General features: G+C 42.9%; 1 protein-coding gene across 4 annotated transcripts in view; it reads left to right on the plus strand.

The window, feature by feature from the left end:
- The window catches only part of reln (reelin), an 88557-nt gene that overhangs the window by 21713 nt on the left and 49117 nt on the right, over positions 1–17727 (plus strand). For all 4 annotated transcript variants that reach the window (XM_019857219.1, XM_019857221.1, XM_019857220.1 and 1 more), the window contains exon 3: positions 11652–11790. In XM_019857219.1, the coding sequence (XP_019712778.1) occupies positions 11652–11790 (139 nt within the window). The remainder of the gene's footprint in view (positions 1–11651; positions 11791–17727) is intronic.

The following is a 17727-nucleotide window of genomic DNA, read 5'->3' on the forward strand; positions in this document are numbered from 1 at the left end:
GTTCGAAACAATTGTAAACTAAAAACATCAATTGTAAATTGTGAGTGTCATATATATTTCTGACACTTAGATTGGATTTCATTCACTTGTGTACCGAAAAATGTGGCCAGTGAGTGTAGTGTGTAGCAAACAAGGCAGTATGGATGTTTCGACAGACGAGAAAGGGTGTGTGGAGGTTTGTGTTAGACAGTTGTTTAGTGGTTGGTGTGGTCAGACGAGCCTGTAATTCCCCAGTTCACTGTGTCACTCTTACTGAAACTCATTAAACCAGCACCATGTTGCAATGCTCTTGTTCGGTGTGCCTTTTATGTGGATTATTGGCGGGTGGTTGGGGGTGGGGTGTGTATGTCACATCCAGACGCCACAGCATGGAGGGAGTGAAAGGGAACATTTTATTGGCTTTCTTTCATTCTGAATAACAAGGCCCTTCACACTGCATTTGCAATAAAAGTGTGAGGCTTTGGGGGGGCTGACGTTTTACTGCATCAGAGCTCCTCAACACCCACTCATTGTCAAATTAGCTCAGTGGAGCAATTGGGCTGTTAGTCAGGGTAATGTGAATAATGTCACATTTGCTACTTAGAGCTTGGAGATTCACCACGAGCCGCTGGGTGGCTCACCGCAGAATTTTTAGGCTGCCGTTATTACTCAGCTATGGCGAGTGCGCAATCAGCCAAGCTGGAGAAAAAAACATTGTTTGTGGGAGCCAGACGTGGTTAAGAAAGAAGGGGTGTAGAATGACTTAGGTTTTTTTTTTTTTTAAATATACCACCTCATAAAATCGCCTGACACCGCAGTGGAACTGTTTCACTGTGCCGGGGACTCAGTGTGGTATTTGGGGCATTTTACAATCATAACATGCACTTGTAATGTGGGTTAGTGTATAAATTGATTCATTTTGGTCTGTTCGACTGAGCATTGGAGATGCTGTATCAAGTGCGACGTCAGTGCGGCCTGAGTCAGCTGCTGGAGAATTCCGACTGCTTCATGTTTTTCCCCCTTTTGACATTTATTCCATTTAGAGCTCTTTGTTTCCATTCCAGCCTTTTGGCTTTCCCAAACGGAATTCACACAGTGTTCAAACCATTTTCGATGAAGGACAACAGCAAACTGCCATTGTTTTTATGCATCTGCATTTTACACACCAGTTAGTTGAAGTGCTGCACTACATTGATGAGATGATTAAACCCCAGAGGCAGGATTCTTGATGGAAATAAATATCTCGTGGTCCAGTTGCTGCTGTCATGGCCAAATGTTTTCTATCACGGAAAAAAAAAAAAGCTCTTGTAAAAGTCTCCCTCAACGTTGAAATTATGGGGATGAACCAAAGTCTTTATTGCAGAGGCCCAAAATTGATGAACAAAAAAGCCAAGCAAAGTGGTGAGATTAAAGTGAAGGCAATGAGTGCAGTGCGTGTGTGTGTGTGTGTGGGGGGGGGGGGGAATTTGGACAAAGAGTGAATGAAAAGTGGCAAATGGCGAGCGATGAGAAGCAGGGGGTGAGGAGGGGGATGAGAGAGAGCGGATGGGAGCATGATGGGATGGCGTTCCATCACACCCAGTATCTGCGTGGCTGATTGGTGTTGCCGTCCCGATGCGAAGCTTCTCGGAACACGGTCACTGATGGATGGCTCATTCACAGGGTGATGTTTATTTTGTTATTAATTTGCATATTTGTATGCATTTGCAGCACTGCTCTTCTTTGCCAGCAAGGGCCAGTCCTCATCTCAGTATGATGGAACTGGCTGGCTGACAAACCGACAGCTTAGTGACAGGGACATTCAGCCCCCAGTCTGTCCTCATGACGGATGGCCTCCTGCTCACGCACGAGCTATTAGAGATGAATTTCGGCTGCACCTTGACCTGTGGAGGAGGGGACAGCTAGTGTGTGTGTGTGTGGTCAAAATTGCAATCATTCTGCATAAAAACACGCACAGAAACATAGACAGGCCCACTTTCTTGTTACAGTGAACCTCAGTTTCCCATATAAACTTATTATAGCACTTATGAAAATCTTCCTTAACACTTGTTCTCACTCTTGCTGTCAAGAAATTGGAGAGTGTTGTTTAGCATCACCTTGAGTATATCAGAAGACTCTCTCACAGTTCTTCAAATAAGGCAAAGTGTGTTTGCCTCAAGCTGTTGTTTTACTTCCATTTGAGGTTTGCTGTAAAACTGACACCCAAAACAAAAGAGGAGGAAATGCTGGCACCAAAAGTCTGCTAGCTTAATGCTAACAACTACTGTCATGCAAAACGCCATAGACAGGCTAATGGAAATTAGTGTAGATGTTACCTATAAATAATAAATAATAATTATAAAGCTTCAAACTGCTGTTTTAACACACAGGGAGCAGCAACACATACAATGGTGGCTTGAGATTTGAGTGACAGAAATTTTTTCGAGCTATTCCTGATACGAGCTGTGGATCAGTTGCTGGTTGTTGCCAATCTCGGCTGAAGGCTACTGTCAAACCTAACATAAAACAAACAGACTTACACGTTGCGTATTTCAAGCAACCACAATGCCTTCACTGCCTTAATGCTAACATAAAATGGAAAACTCAATAGGCACACCAACGAACAATTCGCATCTGTGTTGGCGGTGTTGACTGAAAATGACATCAAAGATGCTCAGGCAAAGACAAATCACAGATCACCTTGAGAACGTGACATGACCAAACTCTTAAACAGTTGAGTTGTGATTGGTCATGACCTGAGCCCTGAGCATCCCCCTTGAGATGGATAAAAACAAACAAACAGACAAAAAAAAACAGGCGCATTTTGCTGCTTAATCCATATTCCACAAACACACTTATTAATCAAAATGCCGTGTTTAGACTCGTAGGGCAACATAATTATTGGAAAGAACAGTGGCTTGACTTCCCCTTTAAAATAAAATTCACTGTATATGCAATCATGTTTTTAAATTGCAGTTTCCACCATCATCCATCTTATGACTGAAGGTCGGCTGTCTTCGCCCACTCACCAGCCGAGCCCGATTGAATGTCGGCTGATGAGTGATGGCGGCTCGTCATGTCGCTATTTACGCAAACGCACTCACAATGCTGAACAGAGCCCCGACCTATTCTCACCCGCATCTCCCCTGAGAGTGCAAGTGTGTTTCCTCATACCCAACATACCACTCTTACAAATACACTTCTCATCATGTAGCTCCCTGCTGAGTGTGTATGTGTGTGTGTGTGCGTGCATGTGCAGGCAAAGGTGGAATGCTGTAGCGAAAGGGTGGTGCAGGGCGAAGGAAGGGGCGAGGGAAGGCGCTCCCATGAGGGAGAGAAGCTGTCAGTCCCTGGGAGACTTCAAACACGTTGCATCCCTGTGATCAGCCTGCTTCCTGGTTCTCTGCTGACAGCTCCCTGACTGCGCCACTTACGCTTGCTCAGACACACACTCTCACCACCGCAAGAGCCTCCGCACGCTCTAACTTATCTATTCACTCCGCAACACATCCTCACATTCAAGATGCACACATTTGCTCTGACACCCTTCATTACAATAACCTTGAACGCCGACACCCATTCTTAAGAGTCCCAAACTGTTGATGCTTGGCTAGTAGGTGAAAAGAAGGGAAGCGAGCTGGTGCTGGCAGCAGCAGTAGCAGAAGTGGTGAGGATGTTAATCATTATGATGATGACTTAGCCATTACTTTTTGCCCGCTCAGCGCTGCGACGTCGCAAGGTGCACGGCTCCTCGTGACGGATTCATTAGTGTAGAAGATGAAATGAGTTGTCAGGAGCAGGGCTTATTTGTGCTCTCTGAGGCACAAACTTGGGAGTGGAGATCAACTGGGACTGCTGGCCTCCTCCTCATGAGTCTTCTTTCCGTCTCCTTCACAATGACTAGAGGCTAAAAACAGGTGGCTCAACATTGGGCTCCTCCTCTGAATCCCAAGGACACTTGGGTGATGATGCATCACAAGCCAAGTCCGTCCGTGTGCTAAGCTCCCCTGCCTGAGAGTTAAAAGCGAACGCACCTTCAAAGAATTCAGAGAAGAACTGTCTCCATGATTAATTCAAGCGATATCAAGAGCAGAGTCGAGACCAGCGCATTAGCAATGGCCGTACCTCCCAGCAGAATAGTTCGTTCCTCTCAGGTGAGATGGAGGTACACCTTTCACTTTCCCCCGCTGTTCACTGGACCTTCATTAGATGTGCTTGTCTTTGGTCCTGCGTGCTTGACCACAAACATGCATAACCCTTATAATATGTCAGCTAATTTGTAAGCACATTTTAAGCTTTGCTGTGGTTCCTGCATGCAAACAAGGCAGAATGGCGGCCTGTGATAGATTTCAAAGCAGCTTGCATCTGTGTACTGGCCATTTTCTAATATGTATTATTCCATTTCATTTTTTTTTTCCCTGTTGGAAAGCAGCAGGCGTAGGCCGTTGCTTCAATGTGTGGTCTCACTTGAACTGGAGTTATTTTCTGCCACGCTGAGAGATTGGTTCCATGCCAGAAAGCAGGAGAGGTAGAAATATAGACGGCATTTGAGTTCGAGACTAGTATTTCTGTGCACACAACCGGGTTTGCGTCAGTTCCAGCACAAGAGGCGAGTTGACTTTGAAGTGTGTCTTCTGTGGTGTCATGTTCCATACCTCCACATGCACCTTTCAAAATGAGTAGGCAGCAGTGGGCTCAGCGTGCAAACGCAGGAAAAGTGATTTTACAAAGCCTTCTCGGCCTCTGAGCACTATTCATATTTAAAGTTCCCTTGCAGGGAGTGTTAAAGGAGTTGAAGTGCTCTCTGCTGCAAGATGAGGAGGATGTGTGGTGATTCTACAGATTTCTTCTCTCCAAAAGGACTTGATCGAATCTCTCTGTCCACTCTTTTAAAGCCTCAAAGATCCCCTCTGCTCACCCAGATTCAATCTGACCCATATTTGACATAAAAATAGTTCTTAAACTCCTCTGTTTTTCGCTCTCCTCCGGAGCCAGACTCTGATCATCATTAGTCCTCTGCCTCTCAGCTTCAAACCTTGTCTATATTCACAATAAGTCACAGTAAAACGCAATTAGCATGTCACATGCATGATGCGGAGCAAGGGCGACATGCTTTGCTTCCCGTTGGCTTTGCGCTGGCCCTTCACCTGTCGCCGTGGGTGTCGCTCATTCCCAACATGTATGTCAGCACACAGCCCGCGAGAGCGCAGCCCCACCAGTTTGTTTATTTGCCGTCTGGCGCCGCACGGACGCGGGTGCTAGAAATTAGCACAAGTCAAATCAGATTAATTAATCCCCGGCTCAAACTATTAGTCCAGGAGTCGCGTTGAATTAAAAATCAAATTAGCACTCGGCGCCTGCCGGTAAAGCTGCTGTGATGTGTGCCTGCCAAGCCACGGTGACACACATCCTCAGAAGGCTCATGGCTGTCACTGATGGATGGACATGTAGCGGGATGGAGAGGGAAAAGTGGGTGCACAAGGACAAACGGAATGGCAACTTGGTGACTTTGCCACGCCGTGTGGAAAGTTTCTCCTCTGGCTCACAGTTGGCCGACATCCCATGGTTGTGCCTCCGCAGGCACCGGTCAGTCCACCGGCACCAAGTCCAACATGGCCTTTCAGTCGGTCACGCTCCACCCTGATGAATTATATAACGCTCTCATCTTGATCTTGACCTGGTCCAAATTAATAGTAGACTTCTGTACATAATCAAATCAGAGTGTGAGCTCAGATGGTGGCAGTTAAAATTTGTTGAAACGCTGATGACTGACTAATAGAAAGAAATGAACACACCTCGCTATTTGAGGGAGCAACAGTCCACCATGTTCTTACATTTGCAAAGCTTCCTTATCGAAATGTCAACTTTCCGCTGTCAGCTTCTACTGTTACATGCCGTAGAACTAATGCCTGTAAAATATTGCATTGGAACATCTGAAGTGGGACTCAATCCCTTCTGGGACACCGGTCAACTCGCCTTTATAAACCTTTTTATTAACTGCGCAGGCAATGTTTTAAGTAACATTGCCAACTGCCATTCAAGTGTTTGGAGCGAGAATCTGATAGATCACTCGACATGCTTTGGAGATGGTTCATATGAACGACTATTTTCAACTCACTTTCTGATTGATGTTCTCTCCATTCTATTAATAATATTGTTGACTGAGCCATATTTTGCATATTGTGTGCTGTACGTTGAGCAGCCAGGGCAGAGGCTGTTCTGTCAGCACACGGTCAATTGCCGGTTCTTTGATGACATTTTTTTCCCCATCCATGCTTTTACTGTTGCCCTTCTGTGGCGGCTTCAATTAACAGAGATATGCTAAAATCCTTGGACATGATCTGAGGTCTAGCGTGATATTTTCGCGGTTTCTTGTAGCCCACCAAATCTTGGTCTTCGGACGTCATTATTTTCATTACTGTTTACCGAGCAGTAAATGTGGCACGCTTGAGTATCTCGTTGCATGAACACATAGAAATATACAGTACATAATATATGTGCATGTGTGTTTGAGAAATGCCCTGTGAGATGGATGGTAATGGCTGCACATTAAGGTGAAAGTGTCATTCATCAAACAGGGTGCAGCTCCAAAACAACACTTTGTTTCATTCAGAACAACATTAATTTCAATGATGACACATTCAGGGGGAATATTATTAAGCCTCGCTATGCTCCATTCATCATTTATGCTCGTAAGACTCTTGAAACGTGCTCAGTGCTGCTTGTGTAGTCTATACTTTTTACTCTGGTGTTGTTTGGTATTTGACACTATGTTGGGAGAAAACTCTTTTAAGTATAAGTATGTTATCATTGTGTACTTGTCCTGCCTTGTGTTCGACAACCCTCAACGGATGCTGTGAGACATGCAGGACTAAATAAAAGTATTGAATTTGGGTATTGTCCATTCAAAATATGTTTGTATTTTAGGATAAAAGAACATTTTCACATCTTTGTATGCCTTTAAAGGAAATTGGTAGAAAACATTCAATGGTGCACAGTAAGCATCTCACCCCCAGGTGTCCCTTTCTCTCGCCCCTCCACTCACATTTTCCCACAATATGCCATACCCCTTCTTTTGCCGACCACTGGCATCTTTCACCACCCACATTAATGCACAGCTTCTTCCTGGCCATCTCCGCGGTACAAACATAGATGGATGCCAGTCCCGGCCAATGGCGGAGCGCAGTCAAGTTCACAGCCATGAGACGAAAGACTGGTTGAATGCATCACAACACACAAAGCCATACACGTATCACAGTGGCTCATTCAGCAGCACAAAAGCGTACGGAGACCCTCCTGGAGCTGCCAGGGCTTGTGTGATGTATCATTTAATGTCACCATTGTGTGGCCTTGTCTTCATGTTGACAGACGCCTTCTGCCTCTATGTCGGCAGATTCCCATACATCCACGGCCCTTTTATATATATCGGAATGCTCCAGCAGCTTTTAAAGACTACCCCATTAATTAGGAGTTGTTAATGAACAGGTCTGTGTTCCTGGGATTTTTTTTTTTTTTCGATGTTATCAAGTGTGAGTATTGCATGGGCACGCATCATAAACACACTAAGTGACCTTGGAGCACAAGATACATATATTTGCATCATAAAGATCAATCTGGGACTTTAAAATTAACCTCTCACTGTTTAACGAAGGAGCAATTTTTGTAAAGAGAAAAATTGAAATGATCTGATCTGCTCACTGCACATTTAACTTCTGTGTATGATAGTGTGCTTTAGTGCAGGAGCTAATTAGAATGAGGAATACTTTTGAACTTCAGCATGAATAGATATTAGCTCCTCGCCAGATGCGGAATGCTGCTTACTGTATAAATAGCATTTGTGCCCACCAATTTGAAGGGTGCTTTTCTCTAACTGTGATTTCTAGTGCCAATGCGCTGGCACCTGCTGCCCTTGCAGTGTGAAGTCAGTGCCAGGATGGGCAACCAATCGTCCATCTGCTCCATCGAAAGATTCTCATTCCATTTAGTTGACTTGATTTGTGATTTGGCGCTTGGCTGTGGAAAGCGGTGGCTGTGAGCTTTGCCTCGTGAGATGGCGGGGAGGGGGGCAGACTGATAAAAATGCTGTGTCACAAAAGACAGATGCCAAAGAGGACAAAGACAGATGCGAATTTGCTGAAAGTGTTGACATATTTAAGTGAATGTACATCCACTTAGGGGAGAAAAATGTGCAGACATCTGAAGTCACCGGTGAGCACATTGCAACTATGTTGTTGACCACAATTAGTAGTAGATATTAGCACAGGGAGAAACAAATGCCACATTAATTGCCCACATTCCTCTAGAAATGAGCTCATTTTCATGTCTTTGGAGTGAATTCAAGCATGTAATTGTACATATTTATGAAAGATTGGTCCATAGCCAGGTGCACTGCGGCCGTGAGGAGGTCATATCCTTTTGCCATTAATCACTACTGACAGCTTATGATCTGCACGGGAAAACAGTGTTGCTTTTTTTTTTTGTTTGATTGTGCCTAGCCCACTCATATTTGCACGTGTGCTAGTTGACTGAAAAAATGTGTGTCTGATAACCGAGCAAGATGGCCTTGTAGCGACCTGCTTGTGGAGCCCTGTCTTGTCCAGGGAAACCAAGACAACAAGTATATTAAAAAATGAGATTTATTTGAGAAATACATAATGTGTGTTTGTGTCAGTTGCTACAAAGGTTGAACAAACTTTAATGTTGATCGCTACTAAATTACATTTGCTTGGGTCCTTCATTTGAAAGAACGATAAAGATTCTTAATCTTTCAAGATTTTCAAAGTTCTTCACAATTCCAAAGTGACAATGAACATTTCATTCGTTTTCTCTCTGGCATAAGTGTTAGCAATGTGTGCGTGTGTGTGTGTGTGTGTGTGTGTGTGTGTGTGTGTGTGTGGCTGTCTCCCAGTGTTTCCGCTGTCGAGACTCTCGTGCCTGACAAGCGCACCACATTTAAAGGGAACGAAACAAACTGCTTTGATTGGTCATGATTGAAGGCGGCTGTGACCACTCCCACAGCGGCGCAGTTATGCCATGCAACACACAGGAATAACACGAATCATGAATTGACCTAGGTGGGGTTACAAACCCTGAAAACAAGTTAAATTTAATTACCTAAGGTCAGCAGAAAGCGCTGAATGTTTTGCAACCCTTACTTAAGCCGGAGTTTGGCAACAGGATTCATGTATTTTTTTTTTTAAGTAACTGAGAAATGAAAGAATGTCATCTTTCAATGTTGACAAAAGAGAGAAAAGCAATCCTCTGTTAGCATCTTTGTATGGGCCACACTTAAATGAGCAGTTTTGAGAAATGTTGAAGAAATCCAACATCAGTTGTTGAAATATGTTACTTTGTTATTGAACAGAAGAGTAAATGAACAAGGGTATGGTCACAGGGGTTTAGCGTTTTTGTTATATATTTGCATTTCACAGTGATGAAAGCGCCTGTGTCTCCTCCTTCGCTCACCCGCCTGTGAAGAGCCAAGCGTGTCGGCTCTCCAAAGCGTATTGTTGAACCGAAACATTTGCTGTTTGGATTTCATTGAATACTAGTGATCTTTTCTCCCACTCTCTCCTCAACATGAAAGAGGGCTAGTTTGGTTATTTGCATTTTATGCCCGAGTGTATTTTTCCCAATGGGAAGAGTCATTTTCTGAGTTGTCCTGGAGTGCGTCAGTATTCCTTTTCATCTCCACCTCAACTTCTCTGCAACCACTTATTTTCCTCTCTTTTCCAGCGTGTCTCTCTGTGATGTGGGCATTGTTGGTGTGCATTTGTTGGCGAGCATTTGCCAAAAAATTCTCTCTGGATTGAACTCGACTTCTTTCTGGCTTGTAAGATCCCACATTAGAGTTTTTTTGTTTTTGTCGTTGTTGTTTTTTCTCAGGAGACAAATACTTCACATGTTCTCTTAGAACCCACAATTTGATGTTGTGCGTCAGCTTCTGTTGACTGTCGACTGCAATTGTGTTCCTTTCCAAATAGGATTTGTGTTGAAAGCAAGTATTTTCTTCTATAGAAGTCTACAATTATTGCCTCGAGTGCTGCATTAAGTGCCATAGCCAGTTTAAAAGTAAGAAACGTGCACTTGTGTTTCATTGTATGCTTCCCAGAGTGTTTGCTAACGGTAAACACGTCACACTGAAGGGATCAACAATGCAAAGCCCTCAACAAAAGTGTTTGTGGGTTTTTTTTTCCCTGAATGTATTTAAGAGTGACTTGTGGCCACATACTAAGGGCTTGTAACCAACGTGATTATCTGTAAATGTGTCATTATACACTGCGGTAGTGTCTTTGTATGAGCAAAATGTTGCTTTGCCACACGCGTCGTTAATCGCATGTGCTCATACAGCATCACATACGTTTTCACACGAACATCGTCGTGAGTCAAGTGGTTCTACGGGAGAAGCTTTTACGCCCACTTCTGTACAACTGTCGCCCTGTTGTCTCACTGCACGAGCATCCTGCACATGCGTGTGAAAAGAAGTTATCTACAGTTATATGACATATCTGCCATACGTTGGAGCTAAATTAGAAATTTTGTGAGACTTTACATGTAAGGGATATCATGACACCCCCCCAATGTTTGTGCCCATTCAGAATTCCACAGCAATCCACTTGGTTGTCTTTGCTGGTAGTTGGTAGTCTTTGCACAGTGCAGTTTACAAGTTGGTGAACATTTGGCGAGCAAGTGAATGAATGCAAAGCACACATACTCACGTGCAGGTGGCAGAGTTGAATTGGAAGATTTATAGTGCTGCCAACGTCACATTTACGTAAACTGCGGGGTCAATGTTATTACAGGCGGCAACGGCTGGAATGATTTCCCTTGATGTCATTTGTTTCGAGTCGCGCACACACCATTTTGCATAATGTTTTGAACAGTGATAGGCGGGATATAACGGCTTCGGTGTTATTAATCATTCCATGAGCATGATTATGTTCTCCGTGTGTTCAGTTACGACTGAGGGGTGCATTGGGGAAGGGCCGGGTCATATGCGCAGGCGATATAGTTCACAGTACATCTTTATAGTTGAAACAGACTTTTTTATTAACCGTCCTGTTTGCTGTGCGTGCATGCTGGCCTCCAAATGTGGACTTGGAGGTGTAGGAGGATGATGAATTCCCAGAATTATCACACAATTATCTTTTGCATCTGAATATTTACCGCAGCTGTATATTTACCACGAGGCCCAGATACCTCTCTGCTGACACGACAGCCATCTCGTTTCAGTAAAATATTAACGCTCTCGAAATGTCTGCGTAGCTATTGATGAATCAGCCAGTACCGCGCCTTGGCCCGATGTGACATGAAGATTATGCACATGATGTAATTTCTCCGGTACAATCAAGGGCGAACATGGATAAGAGCAATGGTTATGTCAGGTGGCACGGAACGGGAGAATGACACAATGAATGAGGAATGGACAAAGAAAGGCAGAGAAGGAAATAGGCTTTATCTGCAAGGGTGAATGAAAAAAAATCAAATCAAATGTTGGCATACCAGAGGATGGAACAACATCACTCGGTTCACTATTGTTTTGGGGCAATATCCAGCGATATTGGCCTTAAAAGTTCAAAAGGCGTAATCCTGCGCTGGTGGCACAATGGAGGGCTACAGGTGCAGAGGTTTTGTTTTCAGTTGTGTAAAAAACAGACATTCATGTGATCACCATCTTTCTGTGTTTCCTCCAGGTGGGATGCCAGAGCATCAGTTTAGCGGCACCCAGTTTGTCTGCAGTGTGGTTGCTTCCCATGTGAGCCACCAGCCTTCAACCAGTTTCAGTTTTGTCTGGATCGCACCACCCCCTGGCACTGGCTGCGTCAACTTCTTGTGAGTCATTTTTTGTGTACTGTGTGTGTGTGTATGTTTTCAATGGCTGAAAGAGGTATGGCAAATGAATACCCAGGTTTGTTCAGACATGCGTATTCCAACCAAGACATGCAGACAGTACTATTCATCATTGCGATGTCTGGCCTTGTTTTGACCCAGCGGCTGTGGGAATACTTTATGAGCTGACAGAACGGGTGTTCTTCCCTCCGTTGGAGCACAGACTGGATGCTAAGCAGGCTATGGAGTCAGCTGGAGGGCACTGGGCTACAAATGGCCACCTCTTATAATGTTATATACAGGGAATCTCTGCCCAATCAATCGTGTGTCATCATTGGCAGCGATATGCCAATTTTACTGTAGAGCTGGTATTTGCTAAAATTCCTGTATTTTATTTTATTTATATTCGATAAGTGATACTTTAATTGTTATCATATTCATTTTCACTTTTATTGCTGAAAGGTAAGAGGAAGTGAACATTTCACTCTTTAGTGACAAAGGATGCTTTTGACTTCACTCTTCCACTCGATGTTCCTAATTTTGCTTTCAATGAAGCACCAAAGCTCTGAATTTGAAGCCTCAAAGCTTCATGAAACTTCACCCGCCCATCTCTACGGATAACTGTGTGATGACTCGAAGCAGAAGCTCCACTTTGTGTTCAATTACCCTCCATTATTGCAATAAGTAATCTTCGCATCTTCTTTTATACCTTCGCTTCTTCTCCTATTTGGAGACTTCCTGTGGCTGTGCTACAGCGCCATTTCAGACTGACACATTACAGCCTTTCAGCATCCTCAGCGCCTTCTGGTGTTCACACACATTTTTTAAAATGAATCAGTGTTAATCAGATTTTTTTTAATGAACAATTTTGGCTCCATTTTCGTGTGGACATGGCTTGAGAGAAAGCAAGGGAATAAATACAAACAAATTGACGAGACAACGAGGCACACCCCGACAAGACACGAGTAGCTGGAGGGAGCTGATTGCTTGCTACCAGGAATAGGGCTGACGAGAACAGGTGAAAATGAAAATCTAACTAGTACACATGAAATAGGGCACAGGAGGTCATGGCAGAGCATAAAACAGCCAAAATCAAATCGAAACTACGTTAACAAAAAGACATCGACATATAGGGCAGCATCCTCAGATCTCTGTTGCATTCTTTTTAACAATTCAATCATCTGAAAACCATTTCTGTTTAATAATGACATTTATTTTAAAGATGATCAATAGAGTCATGAATGAGCTGGAGCCGATCCTCTGGGATTGTGGGCTTGGAGCGCCGTGCACCCTAAAATTGTTTGTCGGCCAATAGCGGGGTATCATATAATACTGTACAGTTAGTATATTTGTAATACTTTGTGTGTTCTTTTCATCGTTAGATTTCTTGAATAGCATGTTTAGTCTCATATTGCTTTATTGCAATTGTGAGTGACATGTTATCTTTTGCCTTCGGTAGTCACACACAAATACACATGTGGTCTTTTCCGTTCAGTAGGCGTGCTGTCAATTCAAGCCACATGCCTTTTTAGTCAGAAGCAATTAGCCGCTAGTGCTGGAAACAAGTAGATTAAAAAATAAATAAAAAATAGGACCAGTCAAGTGCTTCACACAGAGTGCATTCTGTCAAATAACATAGAAGTACCACTCAAATGAGAGAAATTTCACACAGATGAAAATTCAGTCACTTGATACACATCAACTGCTGTTTAATGTTTGAGCCTTCCTCAACTAGCACAATAAATGACTGCTTTTTTCTACTCCCCTCGGCGGGTGTCCTCTTAAAAAAAAGGAAAACAAGCCAATTTCACTTCAGTGTTTCAGAAAAAAACAGAATGAAGCATTTTGGCAGTAATCGCAAAAAGCCGAAATTAATGCACTTGTCTGACAGAGACTTTTATGGTCAGGCTGACGGAAAAAAAAAAAAAAAGATTCCGCGGGGGACTTTGGTGTAGCCAAACAGATTTACTGGATTTCTCTCTCTGCCAGCAAACATATTAACTGTTGCGCACATGTCAGCTTATGAGGATGGTTGTAATTTTGTGTTGGTGTGCGTTGTTTGCTGCGTGCCAGTATTTATGACAATGAAGTGATGTGTTCCCGCTGATGACGGAGGGCCACGACTGTGTCACGACAGGGGGCCCCCCCGGTTGACCTTATCAAAGTCATTCAGTCGCACTCTAAATAACGCACGCACACGAGTTCCAATTCAGAGCCTCCATCTTCACGAGTAAATTGTCCCCCGCAGTGACACCTTCCTGGTGTTCCCTCTTGGGAGGAATTCAACAGGTGACCTTGGCGGCTGCGTTGTAATTTTGTCTCTTTTTAGTTTTATTTGATATGTGGCAGCCTGATGACATGACACCTCTCTCAGGTGTAATGGCAACTTTAATCAAGCTTGAATTTGATAGTCAACGGTGGGAGAAAATACAAGTGTCTCTGGCCATGTAGGGGTATTTTTTAAACAAGACATTTATTAGTAACTTGATATACAAATTTAATTTGTTCTGTGATCACGCTTGCATCACAAAACAAGTGGATCTCAAATCACTTTTTTCCTTTGAAATGAATGGAAATTAATTTCCTTTTTCTGTTCCAGTGTTTTTTCCAAAAGGAAAAATAGCAATCTACGAAATGAGACTTTAAAAAACATTGTTACAGCATAAATTTATATCATGTAAAGAATTTTGCAGCTTTACAGTCATGATGAAGTCATTTTAGCACCTTCTGATGTACACGACTTGTGGGTGTCAGTATGATACAGTCACGGAGACACAAACTTGAAGAGTTTTACAACACTACTCTTAGTGACTCAGGAACTTGCAGTAATAATTGTCATTTTAAGCAGAGGATAAACAACATATGCCTCTGAGTTTTGTTTATAATGTTTGGGTGAAATGAATGATAAATAAAAGGGTTTGTTTACTCCCATTCATTGCAACAGTGAACTTTAAACATCTGTTCAGACAAAATTGCTGTTTGACATCCCAGGATGAGAATGAGCTCAAATTGTTGAAAAAAAAATAAAACAATTTAAAAAATGGTGGTGGGTGCCTCTGGATGTAACACAAATTACACTTGATCATGTCCTGCCCTTGCCGATAGCACTTGGTTTCTGATTGAGTGTCCACGCAGCGTCCGTGAGTGTTTGAATTAAAGCCACAGACACCCAGCGTCCTTCAAAAAGGCCAAAGCCAGTCTGTCACTGCATTAAAATGTGACTGCGGCGCAGTTTTATAGCCGATATTGTGGGAAGGTTGGTGGCAGCATAGCGCTATGAGGAGCATGATGGACTGCATGGACGCAGACGGCCAAAAGAACTCATTTTCTACGGGGTTGTAAATTACCTACGGAAGGTAAGGGGAGGCCTTGGAGGAAAGGGGGGGAGAAGAACAAGGTGTTCGTATACGCAGAGATCAAAAACACAACTCACACTTCTGGAACTCAAACTACTTTTACAGGTCGGATGTATCTAGTACCTGATTTTAAATCCAGATGCCACCATTCTAATTTTTGTTGCATTTAGAGCGTGAGCACAAAGAAGTTGTAATTAATGCGTTTGTCCACGGTGGCGTAGTCAACAAAACTGACCCACATTTGATTCTTTGTGCTCTGACGTGACAGTCCACGCCTCTTGATCACTTAGCGAATGCTTGGCTGCACACCATTCAGGTGAAAATGCTTCGTAGTTTCTTCTGTTGAATGCTGAGACATCTGCTGTGTCTCCTCCTTTCTGTGTGGCTTTATCCCGCAGCCAAATGATCAATTAATGTCTGTGTTCCTTTGGCCTTTCATTCAAGAGTTTTACCGTGTCAGTAATCACCTCAATCTGCTGCCCCCATGAACACATGACAGGCTTGATAATAGACAGCTTCTGATTCCGTTCAAGGGTCAGAGTTCAGACCTCCAGCTGACAGATGACCTATTCCACACTTAATTGCACCAGGTGATAGGCCTGTCATTGATTTCCTATATATTCTAATCAATAACCGAGTCCATATTAACAGGAAATGAGTAATTAAGGTCCTCCCCGCTTCATTAAAAGTCCTGGCCTGTGGCAATCTGACAAATCGACTGAAGATGATGTGGTAACAAACATGAGCGATGGTTTAAGGGAATCACACGAAAGATGAAGAAAGTAAGCAGGATGGCATCTACATTGCATCATTTAAAAAAAAACATTGAATATAGTCAACACCGACAGTAGATTTAGACATGTTCATACAGTGTATCATTGATGACAAAGTCTTTGTCATGCTTTAGGAATCAAAGCCAAAGAAAAACGCCATATTTTGACGTACTCTTTGAAAGGTCTGAGTTTAGTGTGTGTAAACTCTACACAGGAAGGCCAGGACCGGAATCGAACCCTGCACCTCTGCACTGTGAGGGCAGCATGCTACCCAATCAACCACCATGCTGCTACTTTTGGAATAAATGGTGCCCAACCCCCATCACATGCTCAGACTTAAGTCCTTGATGCCCATCTACCTGAGATCTTGTGAAGTATATTAAGATATCATTCGATATACAGTACTTTGGGAAAAAAAAACGTTAACTTTCAGTTGCACATGATTAAAATGTACGTAGCTGAGTTAAGTAAATCCGATGGAGCCAAAGGATTATTTTTCATTCAGTGTGCTACGAATATTTCTATGGCGTTGTACCCGAAATATTCAGCAAATTCAGTTGTATGCGACCTCAGGGAATTTCTATTTTCCGAAGGGACTGACGCAAGACCCCAGTAATTGTACATACACCTGAAACACACTCACATAGATCCAAGCATACTACACCTCAGTGCGGTGATCAATACTGTTGCAATGCGTCCTCATCTCATTCACACCACATTACCGTAAAACAATCTCGCTATGGAGTCGCGTTCCCACCTGCTGGCAACTATGAATTCCAGATGAAAGAGAGTACGGAGATGGGGAACATGAACCCCCACTTCATTTTAAATGCAACAAAGTGACACATTCCACAGGGGAGAGGAATCAGCTCCACTTGAATTTTGTGTGAAACGATCCATTCTGGGATGTTTTCCCGCAAAATGGCTCCCCATTCTGAGTGACAAGATCGATAGTCACACGTTGCTGTTGTTGACCCGGCAGGGAATGGTTTTCTTCCCCCCCCACTTGTCATAATCTGACCTCCAAGCAATGTGGGAAGGCGAAGGCTGAATCCTTTTGGATGTTTGTCGTATTTACTCCGACCTTTCCCCAACCAAGACAATTATTACCGTGACGGTAAGCTTGATGGTGCTTTTTGCGGCCTCCTTGGAGCTGTAACTCTCTAGCACACGTGTTAACAAGCAAGTAATGTGCAAAATAGCTCCCAAAGCCCTTCTTCTGATGAGCTCCATTACATTTAGATGAGCTCAATTAATTTAGGGGCATAGGGACGATAGGCCGAATTTGCACCTTCCCAAGGATGTCCAAACATCGTGTTAATGATGATATTACTGGAAACTCGCTAGAATTTTTAAGTGACTGAGCTGTTATTTCCTGAATAGAAGTAAGATGTTTATTATTAAAAGGGCTTTTAAAGAACAGAATTATACTCAACAGAATATGGGGTTTCCTAAAATATTATGAATATATGATTCAGCGAAATTATCAAGGGTTCACGTTGATGGTTTATTAACCCAAAAAATGTATTAAAAAACACATATTGATTTCATACGCAATCTCCCAAAGATCCTGATTTAATTTTAACTGTATAGTACCTCATGTGTTGTGATTTTGTCTTTTGAAAACATAAAATATTTGAGGGGAAGTCAAGTTAAAAAAATATGTATTCTGCGCCACCACAAGTCAAACAAGGCATTCTGATTACGCAATAAAACATGAAACATTTAGAAATGATTACTATATATTATAAAGAACATTTTTGACTTGACTTCCCCTATATAGGGACTTTAAAAATTCTTGCTATTATTAT

This window comes from Hippocampus comes, unplaced genomic scaffold, assembly GCF_001891065.2.
Source record: "Hippocampus comes isolate QL1 unplaced genomic scaffold, H_comes_QL1_v1.1 scaffold186, whole genome shotgun sequence".
Lineage (NCBI taxonomy): Eukaryota > Metazoa > Chordata > Actinopteri > Syngnathiformes > Syngnathidae > Hippocampus > Hippocampus comes.